Source organism: Ahaetulla prasina, chromosome 3 (assembly GCF_028640845.1).
Source record: "Ahaetulla prasina isolate Xishuangbanna chromosome 3, ASM2864084v1, whole genome shotgun sequence".
NCBI classification, from domain to species: Eukaryota; Metazoa; Chordata; class Lepidosauria; order Squamata; family Colubridae; genus Ahaetulla; species Ahaetulla prasina.
The window spans coordinates 31539850-31552271 of record NC_080541.1 but is presented as its reverse complement, the minus strand read 5'-3'; the positions used below and the strand labels follow the sequence as shown (position 1 = coordinate 31552271).

General features: G+C 36.3%; 1 protein-coding gene across 7 annotated transcripts in view; it reads left to right on the top strand.

Moving 5' to 3' along the window:
* The window catches only part of VPS13B (vacuolar protein sorting 13 homolog B), a 357489-nt gene that overhangs the window by 145746 nt on the left and 199321 nt on the right, over positions 1 to 12422 (top strand). For all 7 annotated transcript variants that reach the window (XR_009154228.1, XM_058175718.1, XM_058175717.1 and 4 more), the window contains one exon: positions 2806 to 3012. Coding sequence is in view for 6 of the 7 variants with exons in the window: in XM_058175718.1 (XP_058031701.1) it covers positions 2806 to 3012 (207 nt within the window). In the remaining variant the exon portion in view is untranslated. The remainder of the gene's footprint in view (positions 1 to 2805; positions 3013 to 12422) is intronic.

The window sequence follows — 12422 nt, the reverse complement described above, 5'->3', positions numbered from 1 at the left end:
GCATGGCATGATGTGATCATAGGAGAGGATGTATCTGTCATAACTTGGGAAGCAGGTTGTAAGTATCCCCAGGAAGTCCATCATAACTTTGAATGGCCATTGCATTGTTTTGCACTTGTGTTGGAAGCACCGCTTCCAGTTTGAAAGGATTAGCCAGTGATATCACCATTGCCCAGAAGATGCCCAGTTGGGGCCTCCTTTCAAGTCTCGACCAGAGCTGGAGCAAAGGATGGAGACTCCAGTTTATGTGTTGATAAAATACTTTTAATTTGTGTCACATGTAACCTGCATGTGGACAACCTATCTTCCAGTCCCTCTCCCTTCCTCCTATCTCATTCTAATTTAAATCTTAAATCAGTCTAGCTGCTCAATAGATCTGATGAAGTCTTCTAATAAAATGTGTTAGTTGGAAAAGATACTGCTATGCTCCTTTTTGGATTATTGATATTCAGATTATCAAAGTAAGGAGAGACACGGGAAAAACATTCAGTTGTAACTCTTTAGTGAACCTTAATTGAGCTTGATTAGTAAACTTTCAATATAAAAAAATACTTTTGTCCTGTCCCAGTCCATGCACGCACATATGAAGGAGTTTACGATTATACTGTACTTACGATTTACATTGACTGTTTCCTAGTATGATTTGATTGCTTATTTGTTCCTTATGACTATCATTAAATGTTGTACCTTATGGTTCTTGATGAATGTATCTTTTCTTTTATGTACACTGAGAGCATATGCACCAAGAAAAATTCCTTGTGTGTCCAATCACACTTGGTTAATAAAGAATTCTATTCTATTCTATTCTATTCTATTCTATTCTATTCTATTCTATTCTATTCTATTCTATTCTATTCTATTTAGAATACTTTATTGAGGTACTGCAAACCCCTAATTTTATTCCCCAGGGTCCACTTACATTAAACGCAAAGTCCCAAAGAGTCTGAGTGGAGGCACAAAGTCATAGGCAACACAAAGTCCAAGATACAAGTCTGCAAATCCACACACGAAATCCAAAGTCCAGGTACGAATCCAAAATCCAAGCACAATAACCAATGCCAAAGTCCTAGTCCAGAATCCAAGCACAAAATCCAAAATCCAATCACATGGTCAGAAAATAAGGCACAGGTGTGGAACCAAGGAAACACAAGTCAAAACACATGCACAAAACGGTAGTTGGAGGGGCAAGGATGCCTTGTGAGTAACTCACCAACCTCTGTTGCGCCTCAGTCCGCTTGACTCAACTCACCCTGGGATCCATTGAAGGAAGCAATTCCTGCTTGTCTCTGCTAACTGACTGCAGCTACATCGCTTGTCCACTTTGTGCCTCTGATCATCTGTGCTTCCAGGCAGCAGTTATGTCTCTTCTTTCTCCTCTTCAGCCAGATGCTTGTCTGGTTGTTCCTCTGCCAGTCTCCAATATTCCTGGCTTCTCCTCCTCTTGCCCTTTCATTCCTGGCATGAAGTCTCTGTGTCCTCCTGATGCTCTTTGGCACCCTAGCGTGGAGCTGGATTTTCCTTGTCTGGGGAAGCCATTATAGCTGCTCAGAATAACTTGTTGAGATGGGTAGTCATAAATTGATTGATTTTTTGATTGAATGAATGAACAAATGATAGTATTAAATTAAAACATTAAAATATTAATGTACATTTTGCAGAGTGTAAGGAAATTCTCCAATGTTATATCAACACAAAAGCTGCTAAGGAAGATCTGTAAAGATAAATTTTGTTCTCATATCCACAAATCAAGTCCTGCTTTATATCAAAACTAGACAGACAGCAATGTTTCCCTGCATCTGTTTTGCCCACATTAGAAGCCAACGTCATTCTTTGGATGTGTCCTGAGGCTGAAACCTCTTCATTAAATATGAAAAAAAAATATTTTTCCACAATGGCAAGCGGGTATGGCATCCAGCTGTGGATATGGTTATATATTGTGCAACTTCCATGGGATTTTTTAATATTCTAAATGGCAAGTTACATGATTATTGCTTATTTATGAAGTATTTTGCATAAATACATTAGATCTGAGTTGAACAATACAGTAAATAAATTATGCAGAATGTTTTCTGAATAGATAGATGTCATATCCCAGGAGATAGCTCTAAAAATGCTAATTCTTTTCTTCTGTGGTTAGAGACCATTTTCATACCTACTACAGAAATTGAATTCTCCTGTATTCTATAAATTAGATTTTTGTTTTTAGAGCTGCTGATGTTTTAGTTCTACTTGAAGTAGCAGCTTCTATGAAAGTCTATGAAATAATCCAGAAAGTAAATAAACTGTTCATTCATTAAAACCACACTTTAAGCTGTACAAGTGGTGCAGGGATGGCTTTCATATTTTTTTACTACCGGTTCTGTGGGTGTGGCTTGGTGGGTGTGGCTTGGTGAGCGTGGCAGGGGAAGGATACTGTAAAATCCCCATTTCCTCCCGATAAGCTGGGACTCGGGAGGCAGAGAATAGATGAGGGCGGGGCCAGTCAAAATTTTTACTACTGGTTCTCCAAACTACTCAAAATTTCTGTTATCAGTTCTCCAGAACTGGTCAGAACCTGCTGAAACCCACCTCTGAAGTGGTGATATAGGTCTTAACAGCCTTACCTACTGTTACTTGATTTTTTTTTCTATGCAGATTTTCCGCTTATGTATCAAATGAAAATACTGCTGTAATAAAGCCATAAAAGGTCACAAAATTATGATTTTTATTATACAATTGTATACAATTATTATACAACTATTTATTGCATGAAGTTGGATTTTTGGAAAATGTTGACATATTTGTTTATGTATTTATTCAATTAAGGTGCAACTGCTATATGAACTTACAGATTTAATGGAGAAAGTTTGGAATAAGATTCATAAGAAGGGAATTTTCCATCAGTCTCTGGCACATACAGAATCTGTTTCAGGACCTGTACCACCTGTTTCACCTGTTAAAAGTAGTATTGGGACTGCTCCACTGGATGCCAGTACATGTAGTCCATCAGCTGACATTGGGACAACTACAGAGGTACTGAAATAAGTGATCTGATAGAACAAGGAATTAAACCGGTAATGAAAGAATAAGACATTCAAATATATGAATGTGTGTGTCTTTTTTATTTTTTTTAACTCAGTTAAACTTGTGAGTTGAGTGGTTCACAGTTTGCATTTGTCAGTTGGGTAGCCTAAATGATCCCGATAAAAGTATGCAATTATAACACTTGAGTGATTGCATAATTGCCTAGCTGTCCTCAGACATTTGATTATGGGTGGCCAAATAAGTTTGCTAAATGATCACGATCATTATTTTATAAGATCATGTATAAGTCATTTTGTGTCATTGCAGGTGGCTGAGGAAGCTGCAGTAAAAACTACTACAGCTGCTAAAACCATTATCATGATCGTGTAATAGAAATATCCGAGAATTTTTATCACTTTTTGTGGAGATAACCTGTCTTGGAGTTAGAAAAACTATACAAAAGAGATGGATTGCATCCATCAAAGAAAGGGACTGAGTTACTTAGCAATAAATTCACAGATTTTCTGGAGAAACATTTCAACTGAACAGTGGGGACAGAGAATTAATTGATACAGAACATTTCTGTCCCTAGCAATCCAAAATTAATAGGGTTATCAGTGCGTGTAACATAGATGTCTGTGTGGATAAGATTATCAGCCCTGCTATCAAGCAAAACCAAGCATTTAATAGTGAGTGCCATACCATGTGCACTAATCAAACAGGTGGCAAGAAAGTAGGGGCAATCAGGCACAACACAGGTTATGTAGATAGTAAACACAAGGTCAATCAAAATGGAATCAAATGTCTATACACCAATGCACAGAGTAGGAGGAATAAACAAGGTGAATTAGAAATTCAAGTAAATGAGGGCAGATATGATATTGTTGCCCTTACGGAAACTTGGTGGGATGAAACTGACAAATGGAACATACAGCTAGAGGGATATAAATTATTTAAAAGAAATAGACCAAATAAAAGAGGAGGTGCAGTATATATAAGAAATAACTACATCTCTACAGAAATAGAGCACAACAATGATGAAAATTATCTTGAATGCATTTGGGTCAATATTAAAGGGAGGGAAAATGATATTGCCATAGGTATATACTATAGGCCACCCAACCAAACAGAGGAAGTAGATGAACTTTTTGCTAGTCAGCTAACTAAGGTAAGTAGGAAGCACATCACAATAGTAATGGGGGATTTTAACTACCCTGACATCAACTGGGAGACAAACTCTGCACCAAGTAGAAAATCCAACAGGTTCCTAACAAACCTAGCAGACAACTTTGTTCCCCAAAAAGTAGAGAATGGAACAAGGGGATCAGCCATATTGGATTTAATTCTCACTAACAGAGATGAGCTTGAACTCATCTAGCTTGAACATAGTTTTTAAATTGGGATTTTTAAAAAAAGGGGTTTAAATGAGGTTTTAAAATTTATACTAATAGTTTTAGGGCATCAATTGAATTTAACTGTCTATTCTTTTAGCTGTTTATATGTATTATATGTTTTCTGTTGTTTTTTGGCTGTGAACCGCCCTGAGTCCTTCGGGAGATGGGCGGTATACAAATATAATAATAAATAATAATAATAATAATAATAATAATAATAATAATAATAATAATAATAATAATAATAATAATAATAATAATAATAATGAAATGATAGAAGGTGTTGAAGCTATAGGAATCTTGGGGGCAAGTGATCACACAATATTGGAATTCAACATTAAGCAAATACAAGTAGTAGAACAAAGTCAAACTAGAGTCTTGGACTTTAAGAGAGCTAATTTCAATAAACTTAGAGAGAGCTTGAGAAGGATTCAATGGATGAGAATAGGGGAAAACAACTCAAGAAACTTGGGAAATTTTGAAAAGTGAGATTATAAAAGCGGAGTCTAGCACAATACCAATGAAGAAGAAAAATAATAGATCTCAAAAGAAACCAGCATGGATGCATAAAGAACTATCTGACAAATTGAAAGACAAAAAGGACAAGTATAAAAAGAGGGGCAAATAACTAAGGCAGAATATCAGCAAATAGCCCAAGCCTGTAAAGATGAAGTAAGGAAAGCTAAGGCTCACAATGAACAAAGGCTAGCGACAAAAGTAAAAAATAACAAAAAAAGCTTCTTCCAACATGTTAAAAACAAGAAAAAAGTCAAGGAAACAATTGGCCCATTGCTGGGAGAAAGTGGCAAGAAGATGACAAGCAACAGGGAGAAAGCAGATCTACTTAACTCATTTTTTGCATCTGTCTTTACACAAAAGGAAAAAACAATCCAACCTATCAAAAACAGCACCACAAAAAACAGATTAGGAACACAAGTTAAAATAGGGAAGAAAATGGTAAGTGAACATCTGTCTACCCTAGACGAGTTCAAATCACCAGGACCGGATGGATTACACCCCAGGGTTCTGAAGGAACTGGCAGATGAAATCTCAGAACCACTGAACTATATCTTTCAAAGATCCTGGAGCACAGGGGAACTGCCAGAGGACTGGAAAAGAGCTGATGTAGTTCCCATCTTCAAAAAAGGAAAAAAAAACAGATCCAGGAAACTACAGACCTATCAGCCTGACCTCAATACCAGGGAAGATTCTGGAAAAGATAATCAAGCAACGAATCACCGAACACCTAGAAGCAAACAAAGTAATAACCAAAAGCCAACATGGGTTTGTCAAAAACAGATCATGCCAGACTAATCTTATTGCATTCTTTGACAAAGTGACAAAATTAGTAGACCAGAGGAATGCTGTCGATATAATTTACTTGGACTTCAGTAAAGCATTTGATAAAGTAGACCATAACCTACTACTAGATAAAGTAGAAAAAGTGGGTTAGACAGCACCACCACCAGATGGATTCGTAACTGGCTGACCAACCGCACTCAACGTGTAGTCCTCAAGGGAACTACATCCACATGGAGGGAAGTATGCAGTGGAGTACCCCAAGGCTCTGTTTTAGGCCCAGTACTCTTCAACATCTTCATCAATGACTTGGACGAGGGGATAGATGGGGAACTCATCAAATTTGCAGATGACACCAAGCTGGCAGGAATAGCCAACACTCCAGAAGATAGGCTCAAGTGATCTTGACAGACTAGAACATTGGGCGCTATCTAACAAAATGAAATTCAACAGTGAAAAAAGTAAGGTTTTAGGCCAAAAAAACAAAATGCACAGGTACCGTATATGTGGTACCTTGTAGTAACTGTGAGAAGGATCTTGGAGTCCTAGTGGACAACCATTTAGATATGATCCAGCAGTGTGCAGCAGCTGCCAAAAAAGCCGACACAGTTCTGGGCTGCATAAACAGAGGGATAGAATTAGAATAGAATAGAATTTTTTATTGGCCAAGTGTGATTGGACAGACAAGGAATTTGTCTTGGTGCATATGCTCTCAGTGTACATAAAAGAAAAGATACGTTCATCAAGGTACAACATTTACAACACAATTGATGGTCAATACATCAATATAACATAAGAATTGCCAGCAACAAAGTTACAGTCATACAGTCATAAGTGGAAAGAGATTGGTGATGGGAATGATGAGAAGATTAATAGTAGTGCAGATTTAGAAAATAGTTTGACAGTGTTGAGGGAATTATTTGTTTAGCGGAGTGATGGCCTTCGGGAAAATTAAGGTCACGTGAAGTGTTAGTACCATTTTATAATGCCTTGGTAAGGCCACACTTGGAATATTGCATTCAGTTTTGGTCTCCACGATGTAAAAAAGATGTTGAGATTCTAGAAAGAGTGCAGAGAAGAGCACAAGATGATTAGGGGACTGGAGGTTAAAACATATGAAGAATGATTGCAAGAACTCGGTATGTCTAGTTTAATGAAAAGAAGGACTAGGGAAGACATGATAGCAGTGTTCCAATATCTCAAGGGCTGCCACAAAGAAGAGGGAGTCAAACAATTCTCCAAAACACCTGAGGGTAGAACAAGAAGCAATGGGTGGAAACTAATCAAGGAGAGATGCAACTTAGAACTAAGGAGAAATTTCCTGACAGTTAGAACAATTAATCAGTGGAACGACTTGCCTGCAGAAGTTGTAAATGCTCCAACCACTGGAAATTTTTAAGAAAATGTTGGATAACCATTTGTCTGAAGTGATGTAGGGTTTCCTGCGTGGGCAGGGGGTTGGACTAAAAGACCTCCAAGGTCCCTTCCAACTCTGTTGTTGTTGTTGTTGTTGTTGTTACTACTACTACTACTACGTTTAAGACATAGTATTTGAACATATTAAAGATCTTTTAAAAAATGAATATGTTTACAGACTATATCAAGATAAGTGATAAATATGCCTCAAAGGTGGCAACATTTTATTGCTTTAAGATAATTGGGCTCTTTAAATTGAAAATTTTATTTCTCAGGGCTTTAATGGTTTTGTTTTAATTACTGGAATTCTATAGTATAGAAATCCTGTGACATATTTAAATTGTCAAGGAGCCACTTTTTGACTTTTTCCTTTTATTGATACATCCCTTACATACACTTTACACTTAAAAACTTGAATATTATATAAAAAAAGGCTGTATGCTAAGTACATTCCTAACAAACCTAGCAGACAACTTTGTTTCCCAAAATGTGAACCGCCTGAGTCCTTCGGGAGATGGGCGGTATACAAATATAATAATAATAATAATAATAATAATAATAATAATAATAATAATAATAATAATAATAATAATAATAATAATAATAATGAAATGATAGAAGGTGTTGAAGCTACAGGAACCTTGGGGGCAAGCGATCATGCAATATTGGAATTCAACCTTATGCAAGCACAAGTAGTAGAACAAAGTCAAACTAGAGTCTTGGACTTTAAGAGAGCGAATTTCAATAAACTAAGAGAGAGCTTGGGAAGGATTCCATGGATGAGAATCCTCAAGAGGAAACCAACTCAAGAAGCTTGGGAAATTTTGAAAAATGAGATTATAAAAGCCCAGTCTAGCACAATACCAATGAAAAAGAAAAATAACAGCTTTCAAAAGAAACCATCATGGCTTCAAAAAGAACTCTCTGACAAACTGAAAAACAAAAAGGACAAGTATAAAAGAGGGCAAATAACTAAGGCAGAATATCAGCAACAGCCCGAGCCTGTAAAGATGAAGTGAGGAAAGCTAAGGCTCACAATGAACAAAGGCTAGCGACAAAAGTAAAAAATAACAAAAAAGCTTCTTCCAACATGTTAAAAACAAGAAAAAAGTCAAGGAAACAATTGGCCCATTGCTGGGAGAAAGTGGCAAGAAGATGACAAGCAACAGGGAGAAAGCAGATCTACTTAACTCATATTTTGCATCTGTCTTTACACAAAAGGAAAAAACAATCCAACCTATCAAAAACAGCACCACAAAAAACAGATTAGAAACACAAGTTAAAATAGGGAAGAAAATGGTAAGTGAATATCTGTCTACCCTAGACGAGTTCAAATCACCAGGACCAGATGGATTACACCCCAGGGTTCTGAAGGAACTGGCAGACGTGATCTCAGAACCACTGAACTATATCTTTCAAAGATCCTGGAGCACAGGGGAATTGCCAGAAGACTGGAAAAGAGCTGATGTAGTTCCCATCTTCAAAAAAAGGGGGGGGGGGAAAACAGATCCAGGAAACTACAGACCTATCAGCCTAACCTCAATACCAGGGAAGATTCTGGAAAAGATAATCAAGCAACGAATCACCGAACACCTAGCAGCAAACAAAGTAATAACCAAAAGCCAACATGGGTTTGTCAAAAACAGATCATGCCAGACTAATCTTATTGCATTCTTTGACAAAGTGACAGAATTAGTGGACCAGAGGAATGCTGTCGATATAATTTACTTGGACTTCAGTGAAGCATTTGATAAAGTAGACCATAACCTACTATTAGATAAAGTAGAAAAATGTGGGTTAGACAGCACCACCACCAGATGGATTCGTAACTGGCTGACCAACCGCACTCAACGTGTAGTCCTCAAGGGAACTACATCCACATGGAGGGAAGTATGCAGTGGAGTACCCCAAGGCTCTGTTTTAGGCCCAGTACTCTTCAACATCTTCATCAATGACTTGGACGAGGGGATAGATGGGGAACTCATCAAATTTGCAGATGACACCAAGCTAGCAGGAATAGCCAACACTCCAGAAGATAGGCTCAAGTGATCTTGACAGACTAGAACATTGGGCGCTATCTAACAAAATGAAATTCAACAGTGAAAAAAGTAAGGTTTTAGGCCAAAAAAACAAAATGCACAGGTACCGTATATGTGGTACCTTGTAGTAACTGTGAGAAGGATCTTGGAATCCTAGTGGACAACCATTTAGATATGATCCAGCAGTGTGCAGCAGCTGCCAAAAAAGCCGACACAGTTCTGGGCTGCATAAACAGAGGGATAGAATTAGAATAGAATAGAATTTTTTATTGGCCAAGTGTGATTGGACAGACAAGGAATTTGTCTTGGTGCATATGCTCTCAGTGTACATAAAAGAAAAGATACGTTCATCAAGGTACAACATTTACAACACAATTGATGGTCAATACATCAATATAACATAAGGATTGCCAGCAACAAAGTTACAGTCATACAGTCATAAGTGGAAAGAGATTGGTGATGGGAATGATGAGAAGATTAATAGTAGTGCAGATTTAGCAAATAGTTTGACAGTGTTGAGGGAATTATTTGTTTAGCGGAGTGATGGCCTTCGGGAAAATTAAGGTCACGTGAAGTGTTAGTACCATTTTATAATGCCTTGGTAAGGCCACACTTGGAATATTGCATTCAGTTTTGGTCTCCACGATGTAAAAAAGATGTTGAGACTCTAGAAAGAGTGCAGAGAAGAGCACAAGATGATTAGGGGACTGGAGGTTAAAACATATGAAGAATGATTGCAAGAACTCGGTATGTCTAGTTTAATGAAAAGAAGGACATGATAGCAGTGTTCCAATATCTCAGGGGTTGCCACAAAGAAGAGGGAGTCAAACAATTCTCCAAAACACCTGAGGGTAGAACAAGAAGCAATGGGTGGAAACTAATCAAGGAGAGATGCAACTTAGAACTAAGGAGAAATTTCCTGACAGTTAGAACAATTAATCAGTGGAACGACTTGCCTGCAGAAGTTGTAAATGCTCCAACCACTGGAAATTTTTAAGAAAATGTTGGATAACCATTTGTCTGAAGTGATGTAGGGTTTCCTGCGTGGGCAGGGGGTTGGACTAAAAGACCTCCAAGGTCCCTTCCAACTCTGTTGTTGTTGTTGTTGTTGTTACTACTACTACTACTACGTTTAAGACATAGTATTTGAACATATTAAAGATCTTTTAAAAAATGAATATGTTTACAGACTATATCAAGATAAGTGATAAATATGCCTCAAAAGTGGCAACATTTTATTGCTTTAAGATAATTGGGCTCTTTAAATTGAAAATTTTATTTCTCAGGGCTTTAATGGTTTTGTTTTAATTACTGGAATTCTATAGTATAGAAATCCTGTGACATATTTAAATTGTCAAGGAGCCACTTTTTGACTTTTTCCTTTTATTGATACATCCCTTACATACACTTTACACTTAAAAACTTGAATATTATATAAAAAAAGGCTGTATGCTAAGTACATTTCTTAAAAAATCCATACATTTCACATTTCAAGTATACTACTTCTCTATGAGGTCAAAAGGTGAGAAGGTATGGCTCACTCCAAAAATTGCTTACATTAAATAGCATATGAAGTATTTATTTATATTATCCAGCTGTGAATAATTTTATAATTTTTACAGATTGATAGAGAATGCTGCTCCACCATATACTTAAAGCTGTTAGGATTCCTGAATTACAAACTGGGTAGATCTGAAGATGAAAACTTGAGTGAGAGGCTTAAGAACCAAAGTTTAGAAACACTTAATCATTTTTAACCTCCTCTGCATTTGAATAAAGGTAGTACAGACTACAACTGGCCACTTGTTACTGTTTACTTAAGTACAAACAGTTGAGGAAGTGTTTAGTCCTTGGGGAACAGTAATTTGCTCCAGACTTCTATCATCCCTGAGCTTTAATGCAGATCAAGGATGAAGGCCGTATATGTTTGGCTTTTCCAGATGAATAAAGATAAATTCTCCTAAGAAAAATATACTTGATATTTTGGTTCATTTTGCAAGAATTGGCAAAGAATGAAATTGTGTATTTTAGAGCTTGGTATGAGGAGGGTGGAAAAAATAATTTACTTTTATTCTGGCTTTATTTTATGGATTTGAATACAAATAGAAAACTAATGCATAAATTGTTTTTAAATAAAATTTAAAATAAAAGTAGATATGGAAACTGAAAGATTATGATAAAGTGTTCATTTTTAGAGAAAAGTGGAACACTGAAAAATAAGGTGCAATAATGTGCAAGATTATGATTAAAGTGGGCTTTAAAAATAGATTGAAACTACCAAAAAGGACAAATTGCCATACTGAAATTCAGCTGTTTTTATAAAGTAAACTACATTCTTATGTATTTAGCTTTTTAATTTACAAGATGTTTAGCATTATTTTCAACCTACTTACCTATTGATAATCAAATGTTCCTATTATATCCTGTTACTTTTTAAGTATATTTGACTTCATAGTGAAGTCAAATGAAAAAGCCACATCTTCTAAAAAAAGAATAGCTGCTCTTGGAAAACACCTGCAAATTATAGTCATGGTGGCAATAAATTGTTATGTTCTTGCCAACCTAAATTCCTCTTACGTTTGTGAAGGAAATTCTCCTGAATTTAAGAACAATACAAAGATCATTTGAATTATCGGTTACCAAGAAAGTGCATCTGTGCTTATACCACATGGATAAATATTGTATTTCATCTGTGACAACCTCACTGATACAGAGATATACAGCTGTTTCCCCTTCCAAACCTTCATGAAGTTGCCAGGCTTATTTTAAATGTTTTTAAAATTGAATTGAATTTCATTTCTATCTTGATTGCTGTCATTTGCCCCTCCCCTTTGTGGCCCTTGGCCTGCCATTCAAAAGCCAAGTGAAGCCCTAAACTCAAAGGTTGCCTATCTCTGCTTTAGTGGCTCATTATAAAATGCATTATAAAATGCAGTGTTTACCTCATACCATCTGAGGTCTTGGAAATGTTGTGAGATTTATTGTTGCCTTTGTTAGGATACAGATTTTAGCCTTTGAAATTAACTGTGATATGCAGTTAAATGCTTAGTTCTTTGATTATAAGAATATTTTTTAAGTGCAATCATGCTTTCATAGAAAAAAGCTGTTGCTTTTTTATTTACAATGAGAACATGATTGATCATCAATGAATTTAGAATATTTCAATTTGAGCATTTTCCCACAATAATTATTTTGAGTCATACATTACATTGGTATATGTAGCTTCCAGATGTTAAACACAAACATATTTTTATGAAAGAACATTTTGCAT